The sequence below is a fragment of the Juglans regia genome, chromosome 11 (assembly GCF_001411555.2).
Source record: "Juglans regia cultivar Chandler chromosome 11, Walnut 2.0, whole genome shotgun sequence".
NCBI classification, from domain to species: Eukaryota; Viridiplantae; Streptophyta; class Magnoliopsida; order Fagales; family Juglandaceae; genus Juglans; species Juglans regia.
In genome coordinates this window covers 25,840,715-25,861,939 of record NC_049911.1, presented here as the reverse complement: position 1 = coordinate 25,861,939, position 21,225 = coordinate 25,840,715, and the positions used below count along the sequence as shown (strand labels likewise).

The 21,225-nt window shown below is 34.1% G+C and overlaps 2 protein-coding genes across 3 annotated transcripts; both read right to left on the bottom strand.

Moving 5' to 3' along the window:
- Positions 1-8,425: 8,425 nt before the first annotated feature.
- LOC108980220 (stachyose synthase-like) lies at positions 8,426-12,109 on the bottom strand. The gene is made up of 4 exons (XM_018951081.2): positions 10,095-12,109; positions 9,836-10,013; positions 9,327-9,694; positions 8,426-9,130 (listed from the first exon to the last, which is right to left on the bottom strand). Exons 1-4 carry the CDS (start codon positions 11,568-11,570, stop codon positions 8,555-8,557), a joined length of 2,598 nt encoding a protein of 865 aa, XP_018806626.2. The 5' UTR covers positions 11,571-12,109; the 3' UTR covers positions 8,426-8,554.
- A 3,182-nt stretch (positions 12,110-15,291) lies between these two features.
- Positions 15,292-19,638, bottom strand: LOC109007200 (pentatricopeptide repeat-containing protein At2g31400, chloroplastic-like). 2 transcript variants are annotated; one of them, XM_018986769.2, is made up of 4 exons: positions 17,443-19,638; positions 16,224-16,440; positions 15,851-16,035; positions 15,292-15,762 (listed from the first exon to the last, which is right to left on the bottom strand). In XM_018986769.2, exons 1-4 carry the CDS (start codon positions 19,413-19,415, stop codon positions 15,498-15,500), a joined length of 2,640 nt encoding a protein of 879 aa, XP_018842314.2. In that variant the 5' UTR covers positions 19,416-19,638; the 3' UTR covers positions 15,292-15,497. The 2 variants fall into 2 exon arrangements, with proteins under 2 accessions (XP_018842314.2, XP_018842315.2); XM_018986770.2 differs by having other exon boundaries at positions 15,303-15,762; positions 16,224-16,437.
- Positions 19,639-21,225: the final 1,587 nt, after the last annotated feature.

Below are 21,225 nucleotides of genomic sequence, written 5' to 3'. Positions count from 1 at the left end.
ACGTTTGGGTAGTGAGAAGTGTTGAGAAGTATTGAGAATGTTTGTGAATAGTAGTGAAAAAGTAATGAAAAAGTAATAATAAAATATTGAATAGTAATAAAAAGTAGGTAAAAAGTAATGAATAGTAGAAAAGTAGGTAAAAAGTAATAATAAAGTAAAGAATAGTAGTGAGAGTACCTCAAGTACTCTCACTTGCCAAACACACCCGGATCTTCTGATCTCCTCTCCCTGCCTCCTTTCATCCTTTCCTTATTTTTGTGATTAGAAAACCCTGCAACCCTATACGATTCTGTTGCTTTATTAGTTATGAAGAAAGATGGAATTTGTTACTTAATTCAGAACGTGATGAACATGCATCGAGAGACCAAGCTCCAAAAAGGTCCGCGCAAGCCTTCAACCGTTTTGGGCTGGGCTTCAAGTAAAACGTAGCACTAATGTTCGGATGACTGCATGCGTCCCTTGTCCCTACAACACAATAAATATTAGAAAATAAAAAAACAATAACAAAACCAAAAACTGCCCCTGCATGCAGCAGCTAGCTAGCTAGCTAGCCTTGATGTTTGTACGTACGTATACGTACTTCCTTCCTTCAACGGAAAAATACCCACACATTAATGATTAATCCCGTAGCTGTAGGTCATGGAAATCCCATATGAAAACACGTGTGATTGCATTCTTCTTACTAACTCATGTATGATTTATTATTCATTCGTACATTCATGCATGCATGCATGCTTGCTAATTCTCATGCGTAGTCATAAACTTTATTACGTCAAGCAATATGGATAATGAACGCGTCTTAACCAAGGATTGACACCTCCTACTCTCTCTGTTTCAAATAATCATTTACGTATTCATCTTTCTTTTTGTATATATGGATACTTTTTGAGTCATTAACAGTACCCTGTTGTTTGTTTCCCGGGAAAAGCTATGGTTGAAACCTGGCCATCTGGTCCGGGGATACAAAAGTTTTCCAAATAAATTTATCTCAATTTATCTCTTTTAATCATTATAAATTTTTTAAATTTTCATACAAAATATAATAAATATTTTAATTTTTTTAAATTTTAAAATAATATAATAATAATATTAAAAAATAATATTTTATCCAACTCAACTTAAAATTATTTCATTTTATCTGTCCAAACAATCACTTTCTCTTTCATAATCCATTTAGCCGGCCGGCCTTTCTGGACGTAACAAATTACAATATGTCATCATGCGCGCACGATGAGTTCTACACTTCGGATTTCTGACAAGTAGCGCCACACGTCTCACTCGGACAGATGGTACAAATTCACGACTGCTTTGCCAGTACTTCCTTTCTTGTAATTTTTAGGATAATATAAGGAACAGTCCCGCTTCTAAGAGCACTCTCATTGAAATAATTAAATTAAAATATATTTTTTATGAATGTAAGATAAATTTAACTTTTAGTTATTCCATTTATATAAATCTCTACATTGGAATAGCCATTTTTTCATTATATGACAATAAAATAATATAAGATGAATTTAATTTTGACTATTCACATCAAATCTCCAAATTGAATTATCTATTTATTCATTATATAGTAATGAGTAATTAATAATTTTGAAAATTTTTTAATTTTTTTAATTATGAATTTATTTTATTTTTTCATATTTTACTATTTATAATATTATATATTAATTTGTAATTGTATTCTAATTATATTTTTTCAATTGTCATTTAAAATGGAGAGAGAAATAATTAATATTAAAAGGAAAGAAAAAGAAATAATATAAAAAGGATTTGATGAATGAATAGTGTCTTCTAAATTTAGAAATTAGTTTGGATATTACTGTAGCTATATTCCAAATATTTGGAATATAGCTAATTCAATGTGAGCAATTTATCTACCTAATAGCTAAATTCTCATTGAATTTAACTTTTAGCTAATCCAATGAGAATGCTCTAAGCGGTCGGGCTGTTTTTTGAAGTAAAACAGCCTTCCTTTGCACTACTGCCATGTCAGTAATCACACAAAAACATCAATAGTCTCAACCACACACAAACCACTCTCCTCTATCCCAGATCACGTGACCCTTAACCCACTCTCCTCTCTCCTCTCTCCCATCCTCAATGTCTATGGTATCAGATTTTGCTTCAAATCCCAGCTCAGTGCAACCCAGTTTCACTTCTTTCTCAAGCTCCACATCGAAGTGTCCCTCTTCCAAAGCTCCCATTGACATACCTCAAAGTCCCCAAATAATTACACGAACCCTGTTACCAAATTTCAACAAATGGAATGAAATAAATCATCCTAATAACCAAAAGTCAACAATAATAAGCTTAAAATCTACTTCTCGAATTTGTTCAACATGAAAACAACCAAAATAATTATGAAGATCAGCTAAAAGGAAAGGGGGGGAAAAATTCTACCACGCGAGATATTACCATCCCCATACTCCTAAAATCTGAGACCAAAAAACCAAGAGGAATAAGAATATTATTTGCTTCTTGAATTTGTTCAAGATGAAAACACCCCAATTGTGAAAAACCTGATATTTACACAACCATAAATAGCATATGAAAAACCTGATATTTACACAATACACTTGTGATTTTCTCTTCTACATTTTAGCAAACACCTTAAATGCACACCGTGTTCTCCATCGCAGCAACTCTTCTGTGTTTCCATCATTCTTTTCCACAATACAAATAGCCAACCTTTTGGGAAATTTTTTCTAATCCATCAAAACAGCGAAAATAGAGAAATTTTCCCGGTCTCCCATTTTCAAGCGTGAATTTTCTAGATTTTGCTCTCGTGTAGCATCGAAGCCTCGAACTTTTTGGGAAAAAAAGACTCTGTTCTCCATATTCTTGTATATGACTCCTTGATCTCGAGATTTCACCTCATGTGCAGCGTCGAGCACCCTGGAGACAGTGACAAAGGAGATTTAACTGCAGTCGAAGATGGAGCAGCTGCCTGAGGAGAAGGAGCAAAAACTGGAGGAGTCACTGCCGGAGAGGTGGGAGATGAGACCAATGGAGATGTCTTTTGGGACGAGGTGGGAGACGAGCTTTTTTCTGTAAAAGGAGAAACGAGTGCCAAGGGAGAAATGAGTGGGGACTGAGATGCATAACATCTCCATGATAGTTGTGATGGGCTGTCTACGTGTCATTTAATTATTGGTGGGCTGTTAATTGGGTAATATTGGACGGACCGGTGCTAAGGTTTTCTCTATAAGGAATTATCATTTGTTAGAGCACTCTCATTAAGTATTCAGTAACCTCTTTTTCTTATAATTTAAAAAAAAAATTTAAAAATACTTTCAAAACCTCTTTCTATCAGGATTTATATTTTAAAAAAAAAATTAGAGAATGAATATTTATAGAATTACTATTCATCTCTTAAATCATTTTTATCAATATTTTATTCATTTCCTTTTAATTAAATTAATTATTCTTCCAATCATCTACACTTTCTCTCGTACTCATATTTATTTATATAAGTTTTAAATAATAGTTTTAAAAATAATTTAAATAACTACGAAAATATAAAAAAAAATTAAATTTTGATTTAAAATATTCAAAGTAATAGTTCAAAATATAAGAAAAAATATTGAGTAGTTAAATTTGTAAATGTAAGTGAGAGAAAAAAAAAAGAATAGATAAATATTATTTTAATATAATAGAGAATGAATAGGGAATGTGATGTAGAAGGTTTTTAAAATATGAGCAAAATTTAGTAAAAACTTCTAGGGAATGTACTTTTTAGTTAAATTATAGAAAATTTTATGTAGAATCCAATATGAATGCTCTTATATTAATAAATTCAAAGGTAGTCCATATTAATGTATATATAGTATATTCATTTAAGGTAATATAAGTGCTAGATTTATACTGAGATTTCATCCCAATATATAGTGTGATAATTAGATTTACTTTATAATAAAAAAAATTATAATTTGATGAATTACATCAAATCATCATATCAGATTCTAAATTTGATTTGTAAAATTTATGTGTTGCTCAAACATTTCTCTATATATATTAGTGATATATATAATATAATATCTTCTTATATATAAAAGTGTCTATCCAAATCATTATCTTTCCATTTATGCCCCTGTATGGCTGGCTGGTTTTGTCCCTCATTCTTGTATTTTACGATTATGTCTCCTATGACCGAGTGTTCTGTTCATTTCTTATTTGGTTTTCATTTGTGTTCATTTTTTTTTCGTTCTTTAAGTGCGATTTTGGTTCTTGTTCATTGGATGTAACGCATCTGATTGGTCTTACTGTTTTGTAGTGTGACGTTGTCAGCCAAGGGGATGTTTTGGCCAATTCATGCGAGGGGTGGAGATTCGAGACTAGGGTGCTAGAAGACGAGAAAAAAAATTCTGCCGTGTGTGGTGTTTGTGGGTCGTTCTTCTTTGTTTTTGCCGTCGGTATGGACTGCCGTAGTCATGATCATGACCTAAAACGAAAATTCATCATCTTACAATACTATAGAATAACGGAGATGAAATATGTATATATGAACGTAAGGGTACTTGATCAGTTTCAATCTACGTGACATGGTAAACACAGAAATTGAAAGTATCTATTATGTTGCGTACGTATACGAGATGCATGCAATTGATCAGGTCCAAAATCCAAATATCTCAGAAGATCAAAAGCAAGTTTGATAATTCTAGTTTTTATTCGATCTATTGGGCTCAAGAATGCTGGACAAATTATAAAATTTTAAATTCAAAATTTGAATTTAAAAGAAAAAATTTATAAAATAAATCATATACGTAAAATTGTAAACACGTAACACTACTTTTTTTTTATTTAATTAAGCTGACACTTCAGCAACTTCCCATACCTAATAACAGTGATAACAACAACAAAAAATAAGATGGATTTGTAAATCCGAGCTTGGAGACCAAAGTCAAACAGCTGGATTTTCTGGAAATGACTTACGTAAAAGATCTCCTACTGTATATCTGCACCGTAACCAAACATACTATTGAAAACCCTGCAAATTGGTAGGTACATATAGGCTTGCTTCTCATGCGTAGTCATCAACTTTATTAGGGTATTGATATTGATTTTATCAAAGTTATTTTTAAAATTTGATAAAAAGTACATGATTTTTATAAATTTAAAACTTTTTTAACCATAAGTACTTCACATTAAATTAGTCATTGAATTCATCAAATTAATAATATAATATTATTTTTTTAATAAAAATATTTTTATTTTTTTTCATATTTTACAATTATACTAATCATATGTTGATTAATAATTTAATTTAATTCTTACATTATTATTACAAGACGGTTGGAGATTAAACGTGAATAAAAAAATCTTTAGAGATTAAAAGTGAATAAAAAATAGATTTGATGAATGAATAGTAGACCTTCAAATTTAAAAAAACTTATACATTTACTGTAACTCAAAATTTTACATTTATCTATTTAACTAATTCAATACAACTCTATTTTGATAAAATTTATTAAATTTTACATTTGATTAAATTTTTAATGAAATCAATACTAATGTTCTTACGTTTGAAATTCGGATAGTATCCTTAAAACTCCACCGACAACACTGTTTGCTGTCAAAGTGTAAGGATACTATATATATATATATATATATATATAATTGAATATATATATTATTCTACTTAAAAAAAGCCTTTGATCGTGGGTTAGTTAAGTTGGTTTACCATTACGGTTGGTGGTCTAAAGTCCAAGTACAAATCGATTTTCGATAGCCTTTTACAATAGATTCTTTGGAGTACTGGCCTGTCGGAGCGAAGTGAAGCTGTTGGGCCGACCAACGTCGAGCAATATGGATAATGAACGCGTCTTAACCAAGGATTGACACCTCCTACTCTCTCTGTTTCAAATAATCATTTACGTATTCATCTTTCTTTTTTTATGGATACTTTTTGAGTCAGTAACAGTACCCTGTTGTTTGTTTCCGAGAAAAGTTATGGTTGAAACCTGGCCGCCATCTGGTCCAAAGATACAAAAGTTTTCTAAATAAATTTGTCAAAATTTATCTCATTTAATCATTATAAATTTTTTAAATTTTTATATAAAATATAATAAACATTTCAATTTTTTTAAATTTTAAAATAATAATAATATTAAAAAATAATATTCTAACAATATTTTATTCAATTTATCTAAAACCTCCCTATCTCTTTCACTAATTCAAACAATCACTTTTTCTTTCATAATCCATTTAGCCGGCCGGCCTTTCTGGACGTAACAAATTACAATGGGTGATACTACAGCCCTCGCTGGGGGCTCCCGCTGGGAGCTCCCGCTAGGGTTGTAGGATTATTTTATATATTTTTTATTTAAATAATTTTTTATATAGATTTTTTAACATTTTTTAATATTTTAAAAAAATAATAAATTTAAAATATTATTAAGAAAATATTTTTTTAATCAGAAAGTAAAAAAATATATATTTTTTTAATTACGAAGTAAAATAAAAAATATTTTTTATAATTTTTTATTTTACTTCATGATTAAGAAAGTATTTTTAATAATATTATGATTTTTTTAAATATTTAAAATGGACATGCTACAGCTTTGTTGGGGTTTCTGTTAGGTTTAATATGTACTCTTTTATGTGTATTTTTTTAATTTATTTTTTATATAGATTTTTTTTACACTTTTAAAAAATAAAATAAATTTAAAATATCATTAAAAAATATTTTCTTAATCAGAAAGTAAAAAAAATTATTAAAAAATACTTCATTAATCACGAAGTAAAATAAATATTATTTTTTATTCTATTTCGTGATTAAAAAAATATTTTTTAATAATATTATAATTTTTATTTTATTTTTTAAAATATTTAAAATTATTAATAATATTTATATTAAAAAAACTAAAATAAATAGATAAAAAAATGTTACATGCCCAACGAGAGCCCCCAGCGGGGCATGTAGCATTTTCCAATTACAATATGTCATCATGCGAACACGATGAGTTCTACACTTCGGATTTCTGACAAGTAGCGCCACACGTCTCACTCGGACAGATGGCACAAATTTACGACTGCTTTGCCAGTACTTCCTTTCTTGTAATTTTTAGGATAGTATATTCATTTAAGGTAACATATATTATGGATGATAGATTAAAAGATTTTCTCGTAAATAGTTATATAAGTGCTAGATTTATACTGAGATTTCATCAAAATATATAGTGTGATAATTAAATTTATTTTATAATAAAAAAATTTATAATTTGATGAATTACATCAAATCATCATATTAGATTATAAATTTGATTTATAAAATTTCTGTGTAACTCAAGCATTTCTTTGTATATATTAGTGATATATAATAATATTAATTATTTTTCATCTCACATTTTCTTTCCATTTATGCCCGTGTGGCTGGCTGGTTTTGTCGATCCCTAACTCTTGTATTTTAAGTTTATGTCTCCTACAACTAAGTGTTATGTTCATTTCTTGTTTAGTTTTCATTTTTGTTCATTTCTTTTCATTCTTTTAAGTGCGATTTTGGTTCTTATTCGTTGGATGTCACGCATCCGGTTGGTCTTACTGTTTTGTAGTGTGACGTTAGTGGCGGACCTACACGGGGGGCATGGCCCTCCCAAAGTTTGAAAAAAAAAAATTTGTATTAGTCTTTTTATGATTTAATAGGATTATATTATCTCATATTGTGTTGGTTTTCTCTCTAAAACGTAATCTTAACCTCCTCTACAAAATTATTTTGATCTTATAAATTATTTTGACTCAAAAATAGAATAAAAAATATTTTATTATAATTTTAGCTTTGCTCAGCCCCCCTATAACAAATTTCTGGTTTCGCCATTGTGTGACGTTGTCAATCATGGGGATGTTTTGGCAGCGGGTTCATGCGAGGGGTGGAGTTTTGAGATTGGAGTGCCGAAGACAAAGAAAAAAATTCTGCCGTGCGTGGTGTTTGTGGGTCGTTCTTCTTTGTTTTTGCCATCGGTATGCACTGCCGTAGGCACGATCATGACCTAAAATGAAAATTCATCATCTTACAATACTATAGAATAACGGAGATGAAATATGTATCGTAAGGGTACTTGAACAGTTTCAAGCTACGTGACATGGTAAACACAGAAATTGAAAGTATAATGCTGCGTACGTATACGGGATGCATGCAATTGATCAGGTCCAAAATCCAAATATCTCAGAAGGTCAAATGCAAGTTTGATCATTCTAGCTATTATTCGATCTATTGGGATCGAGAATGCTGGATAAATTATAAAATTCAAAATTCAAAATTTGAATTTAAAAGAAAAAATTGATAAAATAAATCTTATACATAATATTGTAAGTATAAATACACTACTTTTTTTTATTTAATTAAGCTGACACTACAGCAACTTCCCATACCTAATAACAGTGATAACAGCAACAACAAAAATAACAGTGATGACAATGAGGAGAAAGAGAAAAAAAAAGAACTTGATCTATCATATGTAGTACAGCCAAAGGCTTGCCACGGGATCAAATTCAATTCTCCCTTTTTACCGTGACCATACACCCCATCCCCTAAACAAAATAATTACGATCGGCTTCAAAAGAGAAAAACAACATCAGAATTGCCACCAGACTCTTCAACCCAAGGAAGATTCAAGGCAAGTTTGCCGCCAGCCAACCACTCAAAAGCAACCTCAGCACCATTCAGGTGGCATTTCTTTGGAGACCCACTTGAGTAGGATAAGAATCTCCCACCACCCTTCACTTTGATCTTAACATTCATCTCAGTTCCGGACTTAATATATTCCAATTCTTGAATGGAACCTCCACTATTGAACATGTTTGTTAGCCCAATTGGAGCAAATTTGAGGGTGGGGCCGAGCTTCTCCACAGGCACAAAGCTGAAAATCTCGAACGTAGATGGTTGGATGGTGACTTGAATTGCATCAGCTTTGGGGGTCGTTAAGTGCAGCTCTTCAGCCTCACTGAGGTAGACTGCATACTCTTCAGCCTCACCCATCTGGGCTGCTTCTGTCTTCTGGTCCCATTCGATGTCACGAACATGCACCGAACAGGAAGTTGGTTTGTAGCAGTCAGAGTAGCCTTTGATCCTCTGCTCCTTGGGATCCCAACCAGCCCCTTGGCAGTTAAATGCCCCAATCACACCTCCATACTGCAGAACATGAAACAAAACAGAGTTAAAAAAGTGCCGGTAAAGAAGGATAAACAAGAAAAGTTTGAAGTGAAAAAACATATAAAACACTTGGGAAAACATGTTATAAAATTAAATGGAAAAAAAAAACATGAAAAGTTTCAACCCAGAAAAGCAGTTGTCTGAAAAGAAGTGCATATAGAGGATAAATGGTAACCTTGTTGAAGTTCCAAATCTTGAGAATGGTCTTTTGGTCAAATAAAGGGTTCTTGAAGATGCAGTCTCTAGTTGGGAGGGCAAAATACTGGCACCTGGGAATGGTACCATCAGGGTAGACAAGCTTCTTGATGAGATCAAAATCGTGACCGCCCACAGAGTCACTCACGTAGACTGGACCACCACAGATGGCCCTTGATCCTGCATGGAATTTAGCACACAGATGGTCTGATTGGAACATGTCCCAATCAGGTTGTATGATTTGCCCCATCCACATGCTGTTATAGGCACAGTGAATCATATGTACCCCCTGTAGCCAATAAACTCCCATTGGATCTCCATTTGGATCTTGGAACCAGAAATCATCTCCTGCGATAACATTAAAAAAAAATAAAAATTTTGAGTAAATCAACCCCCATAAATGTCCAGGTCAAGAATATAGTGTGGTTAAAAAAAAAAAACTGTATAGACAAGTGAAAAAAACAAAGTCTTTTGGTTGGACTTTCCTACCTACTCTTCCCATAGAAATTTGATCTGTCCCAAGGAAGAAGAAGTCATTGCATTGTTGCATGCTGGATATAAGTCCACTTCCTTTGAAGTTCTTGGACAGAGAACTTGAAAGCCCCTTGTAATAGGCCTTTGCAAGATCCACCCGGCCTCCAAATTCGTCTGATATATACTCAAGAGTCTGGATTGGAAACAAATTAATTAAGAGATTACGGAAAATTAATATGGAAAATAGAAAATTGGGGTTGTGCAGAAAACTTACATGAATGACATCAACTTTTACTCCTGTGATACCAACATTGGCAAGGTAGGAGTGCATTGAGTCGTAGAAATCCTCTGCTTGATCAGGATGAACAAGCCCGATCCCGCCTTCAACGATTTTCACCACGGCAAGATCGGTCATGGTCCCATCTAGGCCAGGAGAGACTTTGCAGGGAATGACCTTGGAATTTAGATGGGTTGCATCAGGCCTAACACCACCCCAGGCACCACAAAGAGCGTGCCACACATAAATATCATCCAAACCTTTGAACTTTGCCCTCAAGTCCCTCGTGAAAGCCTTCATTCCATAGTTTTCAGCCGTACAAGAACAGCTCCCGCAGCCTTGGCCCGAACTACTGCTTTCGTTTCCACCAAACATTGCATCCAACTCTTGTTTGAACTTTTTGATTTTCTCTTCATACTCTGACAAATCAGTGACTCCAGACTGGATCGCCTTGTCACGATCCTTCTCAGCGTGCTCAAGCTCGATTGCCTTCGAGATCAGCATCTTTGGCTTCCTTGGATCAAATGAAGGAGCATCAGGACCCAACATGGAACCACCAATGTATTTTCTGAACTTTTCGCATTCATCAAGCCTGTGAAGCCTGGCAGTCATTTGAGTCCCACCGAGAACAAGATTTTTCGCATCCTTATTTGGGTTCTCACCATCTCTATTGATGCTTTGCCAGCCATCATCAATGATGAGAAACCGTGGGGAGATACCACCCTCTACAAAATCATTCACTCCATGCCACACACCAACAGGTTCTACGGTTAAGTAGAAAGCATCCCAAGTGCACCAACCAAATTTGTCAACAAGATTTGGGGCTGTTTTCTCTTCCAAGAGCCTAAAGGTATTGAGATGGACTCTAAGAGCACCATAGGCCTCTTTCATTAAGTTGTAGGGATTGTCAGAGGCATGAACATAAGCGATTGCATCAAAATTCGATGCTTTCACTTGGGTAGAACCACTCTCAGCACAAATCATGACATTCCCATCAGTGCCAGGATGAAGAGCTGACCTAAAAGAGCCTTCGATGATGGGTATGATAATGACATAAGACCTTATTTCAGGGACATCTAAGAGCACCCATTGGGACTCCATTTGTAAATCTGACCCAGAATTCCCCACCCACATGGTTGACCACCACGTTTTGAACCTAAAGATGCTCAGAAAATCTCTACCAGTGAACCTACCCAATGAGTTCATCAACCTATCTGAGGGCTCATCCTTCCGGAATCCGAGAAATCCCCCCTTGTGAGAATGGGAAAGGACACGCTGGAGTAATGGAAATGGAGCATCAGGGGATTGGCTGATTGAAGAAAAGAGGCTGAAAGAGACATTGGTAGGAACGTCAGTGAGCAAAGTCACACCCTTGACACTAAACTTCCCATTAGACAAGTCAAAACATTTCTCCAATCCCTTCCCTGGTGGGACGCTAAAGATTGAATTAACGGGGTCGTTAGGGGGTGCCATGAGCAAAGGATTTCAGAGGAAACGAAAGAGAAAGCAGAGGAAAAAGGGAAAAAAAAAAATTAAAAAACAGAGGAATAACAGAGGAGGACAAAGCCAATTAAACAATTTACAAAACTAAAAAGAACACAAACCCTTGAGAAAACTTTGGTTTTAAAGTGCAAGACAGAGACTCGTAACTGGGTTTATATTGGAGAAATGGATCAGAGTGACTTTAGAACAAAATCAAAACTTCTTAAGGCAACTGTATCAAACTTTGACAAATACTTAATGACTTTGATCTCGTAGAACAATAATCTTTCAAATAAAACCGGAATGCTCAATCTTTGTTACAGTGTAGTACAGTTTGACAAGAGGGGAACAGAATTGGAAACCTCCTAATATTTCTATGCAGTTCAGAATATACAATTCTAGATACACTTGACGTATTTGGAAACTGTGAAAAGAGAAAGATCACTCAAATCACCTACTAAATGGAAGATGGGAAGAATCAACCAACTGGACAGAGAGCTTAGGGAGTTGTTGGGTTGCACAGAATAAATGAGGACGCTATGCACGTATATATAGGCAGGAAACTCAAAGGGTACGTGAAAAAATTGGATAAAAAATAGAATCAAAGCAGCAGCTATGCAGATTACAGAGAATCACAAGATAAAGGAGGTTTCCAGATAAGAATGTTTTGGGCGGTTCTTTATGGCTAGTCCTTTGGGTTTATCGAGTATTTTATGCTTTCTTTATCGGTTGGCGCCAACGAAACCTTCTGTATACGAAAGAAATCTTCAGCACTCCACACCTTATATTATTTTTAATTATTTTTATTATTTTTTTATCAAATATTTCTTATATAAATAATAAATAGAAAATTTAAAATCATTTAAAAAAAACAATTCAAAATAATTTTAAAAAAAATATTAAAAATTTAAAAAATTTAAAAAAATATAGATTGTGGATTGTGGATTGTGAAATGTGGTAGAAATTGCGTAACAAAACTTGCATACGGAATAAAACCGACAAATTTTTTGATTTTTTCTATTTTTTTAATTATTTTAAGAGAGAGAGAAAACCAACCAGTCCACAGATCTAACGTAGTACAAACCCATTAGTTGATTCCCTCGAAAGTGACTAAAGTTGAAGTGTTGCATCCAGGAAACACTTGATAACAGAAGAATTTAACAACATGGTGAGTTGAAAAAAGGTTCGTTCATGGATGTATATGCATGCACATGCATGCATGCATGGTAAATTTGCCAATTTCTGTTCAAAGCACTTTACGTTCCTTTTTTTTTTTGGTGGGGGGCAGTTTTGAAATTAGAAAAGACATAATAAACATCTTTATAAGTTTACAACAATATGTGTTTGTATTTTTAGGAATTTTTTAGGTTGAGAAAGAAATTTGGATTAAGTTGAACTGTTGATGGGTCTCTTTGGAAGGTTGTAAGAAGGTGGTGGATAAAACACGATATGAAGCCTAGTTTGGATAAGAATTCAGGTATTTTCATAAGAGTTATGTTACACGTAATCCTCATACTCTGCACACCACTTAAAAAATATGTGATTTTACTCTTTTATCCTCATGTTTCATATTTCATATTTCATGAAACATGAGGGTAAAAGAATAAATTCACATATTTTTAAGTGGTGTGCAGGAGTGTGAGGCTTATGTATATAATTTTTCTTTTCATAATATCTCGTTATTATTTATTATTTTATTATTATTTTTTACTTACTTTTTATTAATATTTAATATTCTATTATTATTTTTTTATTACTATTAACAAAATACTTAAAAATATCTCACTATCTAAACACAATATGAGAATACCTCACTATTCAAAGTCCCCTCTCGTGAAATTCAATTTTCGTTTTATTTAATTAAGAGACAACGTATAATTTTATTGAAGATAATAGGGCCACTTTGTAGGTAGGGAGCTACCATAACAAGTGCCACCATTAGCTCTTTTTTCCCTTTTTTTTTTCTTTTTTTAACATCTATTATTTTCAAAATATGACTTAGATTGAATTTAATTTCAATTTTTTTTAAGAAAATGGTATATCAATGGGAGGGAGATCTCGTGCGGGAATTTGCTTGTATGTCTTGAATATTTAAGGAAATTTCATAAATTTTTGCTGGGAGAATTTTTAGAAATATCAAATTTATAAGATTAATTCCTTATAGGTCATGATCTTTTGCTTAATGAGCAAGTTTAAGACCTTCATTTAATTTTATTATTATGTTAAGATCCTTGGGGGGTTATCCTTTAGCTAGGCAACCTAATGTTAGATTATCCACTGTTGATCCCAAAAAGATCTTGGGTTCATTGAATCAATGCATTTAGTGATATTAAAAATTAAAATACCTAATGGATATGTTTTTAGAAGAAAAAAGATTAAGTTCATTAGGCATTAATGAATAGTACAATTGGATTGAATAGAAAAGGATCAAGCTTTTTTTTCAAATTTTTTTTTTAAAATTTATTTCCCAGGCATTTTTCTTTTGGTTATCACCGTCCCAATGACCTCAGGCCCTTTTTTGCTCCATGAATAAATAAAAAAATAAATAAATAAATGGGATTGTAGAATTTTCTAATTCAATGGCAGATTAAGCAGTAGAATGAAGCCAAAGGCTAAAACCTTGATCACAAGTAATCTCTAGGTGGGGGTCTCAGTCTATTGGAAAAAATAAAAAATAAAAATAAAAAGGAAGAAAGAAAGAAATGAAAGAAAGAAGACACTCTTGAACCACCTCTACTTCTACAATATTCCCACTTCAAAGAAGCTGAATTCAAATAGTGTATGCAGCTAAGAGGATTCTATTATACGATGGGGCCAAAAAGAAGAGCTATGGGGTTGATAAAGGTATCAGTATGATAATGATAGGGTTACTACTCTCTTATTACTTATTTACTACTCTTTTGGTATTTGATTTTTTTTTAATTTTTTATTATACTTAATGGTTAAGGAAGTGACTATTAGTAAAATTCTATATTTTTTTAATTTTTTCTTAATGATTAAAGATGTTAAAAAAATACTTAAAAGAAAATGATAAAAAAATAAAAAAAAAAACTTCAAATACACTGTAAGTAGTAAATAAGTAATAAGAAGATAGTAATCAAATTCTCCACAATTTCCAAATGACACCCTCCTTTTCCGGTGTGGTATATTCGATCCCTTTTCCTCACCATTTAAAAAAAAAAAAAAAAAAAGGAGAATTCCCTTTTCAACGTCTCTTAAAGAACTTAGGCATCTCTACTTTTTTTTTGTTCTCTATTGTTTCGTCCTTATTTCCAAATGAGAGAATATGGGCGTAAATAGACACAAAAATGGAGTTAGTTTTGAGGGTTCTGAGAGTTTTGAGGGTTCTGGGGATGGTTCCATTGTGAGGCTAGAAGCTCGTTAGGAAGTTCAAACTTCAAAGCAAGAAAATCCCTATCATATTAATCACTTGCTTATTATTTAAAGGCTAATCCAAGTATAGTGTACCATCTATGAAAAATGTAAGACCTATAAAGAGAATTTCGATAAATTACTTTTACAAACTAATATGTTTTAGATATACACTACCTTACATTGTGCAATTATTTTTATTATAGATATATTTGATGCATCACATCAAAATGTCAATTTGTAAATTTCAAACATTTTTTATAAAATTTATTTTTGTAGTTAGCTCTGTAGGTCTTGCCCTATTGCATACAAAAGTTGTATCTAATTACGATAAGATTCAAAATATCAACTCTAAGGAATAAGGATGGTATATATATTTAGTTGAAAATCACTGCATACTTTACAAGTTGCAAAAATACAAAGCTCATAACGCACGGTCATGACAGAGAGGGACAGAGAGAAAGATTCTCCTTTTTTTTTTTTCTGATAATTTACACAAAAGACAGTGTACAAAGTGTTTTGAGGCATACAAGAAAAAGCAACATGCTACAAGGGGAGTGCTTGCAAATTGGTGATATGATCCAACTTTGCACCATCAGGATGGATTCTATCATCGTGAAGAACAAGCAAGTTCAAAGTGCCAGATTCTTTTAACCAGGCAGCCACTACAGATCCTGTTGATATAAACCTACCTATGTTACATTTAGCAACATGGAATGGTGCACCCATCCTGGCGAGGAGTGCCTCAATGGCCCGTCTTAGCGTGCCATCACCAACTACTTTGCTGTGTTTACCCCATCCCGTCAAAATGCTGTCAGAGACAAGCATACAATTTAATTCTTCAATCATAAGGCTACATAACAGCAGTTAAACAATCACAAAAGTTCAAAAATCCATACCTCAGTAACTTTGGCAACTCATGGCCTTCAAACACAACAGAGCGTATATTGAGCAGCCATGCATGAACCATTGCCCGTGCTGCCCCAGATGACGTTAGATGCAAATCTAAACAAGAATTAGACCAAACACTCTCCCATACATTCCGGCGCTTCCCTTCAAGCACAACCAGTTGGGCCCCTTTTTTCTGATTAGACAAAATCCCACAATAACATTATAAAGTTAGGACTGCGACTTTATACATAGACTGCATGAACAACCTTGCACAAGCACGACCTGTCCAAGCAGCAAGTGCGTACGAAAATTAACTGCAATCACTGGAAAGAAGGGGGTCCGGAGGGAGCAAGAGAGAGAGTATCAATGACTAAAGTTTACCTGACCAAAGTGCCATAGCATATCAGTGAGAGCATTATAAAAGGCAGATGCAGTTGAAGAGTCCATCAACTTAACTTCATCGAACAGAGACTGAGCTTCAACCCATAGATTTTCCTCACAGCCCATAAGAAGTCCATGGGCCACACCATACACCTGATTATCAAATAACCGTAGTTCCTCCAATAATATTGAGGCATCTTCAAATGAATTATACCTACTGCATCCAGAGGCAAAATTGCATTCATGAGGTTAGCTATATTCTAAGAGACAGTTGAAATTAGCATAAGACAACAGTCACAACAAAGCCAAAGACCTTATCCATCCAAGAAACCAGGTATCTCAAATTACTAACCGACTATAGCCATAGGTACTTTTGAAAGATGGATAAGTCTCGTAGCAACCCATAGACACAGAGTGAGAGTGTAGTATTCATCTTCCCACCATGTGATGAAGGCACATTCATGCAGTTTCTTCCACTTGTTTAGCTTCTACTTTCTAGACTTACAAGTAGCAAATGAGCAAGCAATGCAAGTCAAAAACTATATCTGGGATTTGTCTTTGCAGATTAATTTGAACTTAGTACCTTTGTTTTTCTTTTTTCTTTTTTCCTGTTGGTGAGTCTGGCAAGGAAATTTCAGACAACCCCATGTCTGAACCACTCAATTTTCCTCACAGAAAGAAAGTTATTGTCCAAGCCATACACCTAAGGTCCTCGGACTCATCCATGAATTGCTCCATAACTACTACGACTGTTTAATACTTTCATGTTCAGATGCACAGTAAGTCGTGGTGCATTGAAATATGCAGCTGCCCAAAGTTAGAAAATGCAACACAAGGAAGTCTAAAACAAGTTTAATGTATCAAGACCTACTTAAAGCATTCATACACCTGAGGTCCTCGGACTCATAAATGAATAGCCCCAGGACTCAGTCACCGAAAGAAGCACACCCTAGAGTGAGACAGTATCACAAACTCCAAGCATAATTCAATGCACATTATTGTCTCACCCTAGTAGTTTAAAAATCAGATATTGAGAGGTTTAGAAAAGAAAAATGCTAAACTCACCAAACATTTATTTTCATATTTTATAAAATTTGCTTCCTTCAATTTGTTCAGATCAGGCGGTATTTTAAGCCAGTATCATATTTGTGACTTTGATGATCTTCATGCAACAAGGGATATAGTAATTAATGGAAGGCCTCATGAATGAAAAAAGTACCTGCAAGCATTTAATATAGCCGAAAAGGTGACAACATTTGGCTTAATTTCTAGCTGGTGCATCTTCTGAAAGATTCCCAAGATGCACAAGATCTCTTGCCTGACCCTCTTATCTTTCTTTCTGCTAACTTCTTTTTCAGCAGCCAGCTGCCCAAACATCTTAATGATTTGATTATTCCCCTCATGTCCAACCTCTGATTCAATGGCATCCTCAAGAATTATTGAGGATGGAGATTCAATATGCCGCTTGCCAGCTCCCGCAGCAGTATCAACTGAGCATTCTGCAGCTGCAGACCGACCAATGGCATCAATAATGGAATTGAAAGTGACAACATTAGGCTTGATCCCTTCCTTTGTCATCTCATCTAGCAAAGAAATGGCAGACTCCACTGAACCATTTTTGCACAGAGCATCAATAAGTGCACTATAAAGAACAACATCGGCTTTCAACCCCGCCCGCTTAAACTCTCTAAAGACCTCCATTGCCTCCCTGTATAAACCACCTTTCGATAACACATCAATCAATGTTGAATAGGTTAACAAATTAGGTGAAACGTGTTCTGCTTTCATCACTTTAAACATTCTTCTAACTTCATCATACTTCCCCAGCTTCCCATAACCACCCAGAAGAGCATTATACGTTACAACATCCTTCTTTATCCCACAATTCTCCATCTCCCTGCAAACATTCAAAGCTTCCTCAAACCTACCGAGCTTCGCATAAATTGAAAGCAAAGTGTTATATGAAACCCTATCCAAACGAATAGCCAAAAATTTCATTTCATTAAATAATCCCAGTGCCTCTTCCAATCTACCAGCCCTAGCATAACCGTCAACCATTGTACTATAAGTCACCACATTAGGCAAAATATTCTTTGCTGGCATCTCCGACATAATCTCATCTGCCAAATCCATCTGCCCACCTTTACAAACAGCATCCAAAAGCGTATTATATGTAACTGTATCCTGATCAATTCCTCTTTCCACCATTTCAGTAACCAAATTCCGAGCCACCTCCCACAACCCCCCTCTACTACAAACCGCAAGAAGCGAGTTATATGTAATTCGATCTGGCTGCACCCCATTTCGCAACATCTCATCAAAAATCTGCATCACCCTCCTAAACTCCACTCCCCCTTTTCCACACGCATCAATCACAGCATTATATGTAACCAAGTTAGGCAACAACCCAAACTTTTTCATCAGCTCGAAAACCAGTATAGCCTCATCACAGCATCCATTCCTCCCATACGCACTAATCAAAGCTGAATAAGCATAAACTGTGTTCCCATACCCCTCATTCCTTGCTGTCTCGAAAACCATTCTAGCAAGCTCAACTTTTCCTAGCCTGCCAAGAACGCTAATCATAGAACTCGCTAATTTCCCCTGTTCATTCCTTCTCCTCTCTCTTCTCACAGCAAACTCGAAACACCGAATCGCTTTCGAACAATCCCCTCTATTGCCTAACTCTCTAAGTAAGAAATTATAGTCACCAGAACCAGAAAGCTTGGACTCAAAATTAAGCAGCACATATTCAAGTCCTTTGTCATCCTCATTACCTAATTGAATCAAGTGTGTGAGAGCCTCCTCGGCAAAGGAGGTGTGGCGGGAGCCCATGGAGGAGACCTTAGGCCGGCCAAGATGCATCTTAGAGACGAAGCGGGTTGATCGGCGGCCGGAGAAGTCCGCGGAGAGCACGGGTTTGTGGGGGCAGAGAGAGGAAAAGGTAGAGTTCTGGGCGGGGGTAGCACAGGGTTTTGGTGCATTGCGAGATGAGGGTGAAGGTGAAGGTGAAGGTAAAGGCACGGGCTTTGTGAGAGAGACCTTGTGTGCGGGGGCAGAAGCGGCGGCGGCGGAGGCAGCGGCGGCGGCCGTATTGGTCCAATAGTGGCGGTTTTGGTGTTGGCCTTTCAGGTGGTGGTTTTGGTATGGTTTGTTGGCCGTGATTGAACACTGTGGTGGCGTAGAAGCCATTGATTCAAATAAAACTACTCCCACACAAAATAAAAATATATATGTAGAGAGAGAGAGAGAAAGGTATTTGCAGAGAAAAATGTGATCTTTGAGTTATTGCAGAGAGGGGCTTTGGTAGGGTTTGGACGAAGCGGAAGGAGACGAGGCGGCCGTTTTTGGTAGAGACATAAGAATTAAGATTTTTGAGAGTGCGCGTAGGTTGGGCAGTGTGATGGACTCAGGTGAGTAGAGCCGTGGGGGTGGTTGTAGTTTTATAAGATTCAGACATTGAAATATGAAGCTTTCTTTTGTCTTTTTCTTGCTGGATCCTACAGGGACCCACAATTTTAGTGAATGTAATAAGCTGAATTTGGACGGTCCAGATGGGATCTTGTTCTGGGTCGCGGTTCAGATTACTGTCCAGATGGCATCCCGTCCGCACATCATTTTTGTTTAATTATATACTGCCACGAATAGTCTGTCGGATCACTGTCATCACGTTCACCTTCACAGTCTCATCGGCGTTATCGCTATTTTTTTTTTAAAAAAGAAAAAATCAAGAATTTTATTAAATTAAAACAAGTATTTAAGAGTGGTCTAGCTCGACAAAAACTCCAATGCAAATATAAAAAATAATAATAATCCACCAAGTTGATAGCTAGTGATAGAGGGAACAACTAAATAAAGTAATTGTGGTTCAATTGATAGACTATTTCGACTGCAATTTAAAATTACCATAAAAAAATAAGCATTATAATCCATCGTTTGATAAAAATCTCTATATCTTCTTCCTCTAGACTCATAGTCAGAAAAATCACTAATCGAATAATTAGAATAAGACGACTTAGATCAATGGAGACGCACTAATGACATCCATGGTGGTGCCAGTATGTAGGCCTCGCGCACTTGTGAAATAATAATTCTACTTATTTTGAAATCTCTTTTTGGCATCTATTATTTTTTAATTTTTTTATTTAATTAATAGTTAAAAAATTTATTATTAATATATTAATATTTTTTTATATCTTTTAAAAATATTTTAAAATAAATAAAAAAATAATTTTAACCTAACGGCAACTTGCAACAATCTACTCTACTCTAAATCTAGAAATGAGAAATTTAGCATGCCACGTGTAGTAGATTTGAATACATTGGGACGTGTGAAACTTGCACAATACGCATAGAACTTTTGGATGCATTTCTATCTGGTGTAATGTTATATACCATGTTCTCATTTTATTTTGATCTAAATAATATATATTATATTCATTATCATTAGATGATAAATAATCATATAATAAATAATTATTTAATAATAATAAATATATCATATCATACTTAATAAAATGATAATATATAGAATCTTCATATTTTGAATATTGGCGGCAAGTGAACATAATGATATGGTGCGTGTGAAGAGCACTAAATGCATATTCAAAATTTGAAAAATTATAAATAAAATGATCTATATTGACTTCTTCAAAAAATAAAAGTTTAAAATATGAGCTATGGTAATTTTAAATATATCTTTAAATTTGAAAATATATTGTTTATCTTCAAAAATAATATTTTATTATAAAAATTATTCCAATTGCTTTGCTTTTCAGTTTTTATTTTCCAAGATTTTTACTTCTCCCGAACGTCCTTTCACTTTTATTTTTGTGGTTAGTTTTGAAATATGTGAATGAAGAAATATTATTATTAATTAACATATACTTAGTATAATTACAAAATATGAAAAAAAAAATTTAAAATTATTATTAAAAAAATAATATTATATTATTATTTTAACTAATTCTAAATGGAGTTATGAGTAGAGAGATTTTGAATT

Coding starts and splice junctions, on each gene's coding strand:
- LOC108980220 (XM_018951081.2), bottom strand. CDS start 11,570: ATGGCACCCCCTAACGACCCCGTTAATTCAATCTTTAGCGTCCCACCA. Junction 9,695..9,835: donor AATTTCTATGGGAAGAGTAG/GTAGGAAAGTCC, acceptor ATGTTATCGCAG/GAGATGATTTCTGGTTCCAA. Junction 9,131..9,326: donor AGATTTGGAACTTCAACAAG/GTTACCATTTAT, acceptor CATGTTCTGCAG/TATGGAGGTGTGATTGGGGC.
- LOC109007200 (XM_018986769.2), bottom strand. CDS start 19,415: ATGGCTTCTACGCCACCACAGTGTTCAATCACGGCCAACAAACCATAC. Junction 16,036..16,223: donor TGCTATGGCACTTTGGTCAG/GTAAACTTTAGT, acceptor TTGTCTAATCAG/AAAAAAGGGGCCCAACTGGT. Junction 15,763..15,850: donor GAGTTGCCAAAGTTACTGAG/GTATGGATTTTT, acceptor TGTCTCTGACAG/CATTTTGACGGGATGGGGTA.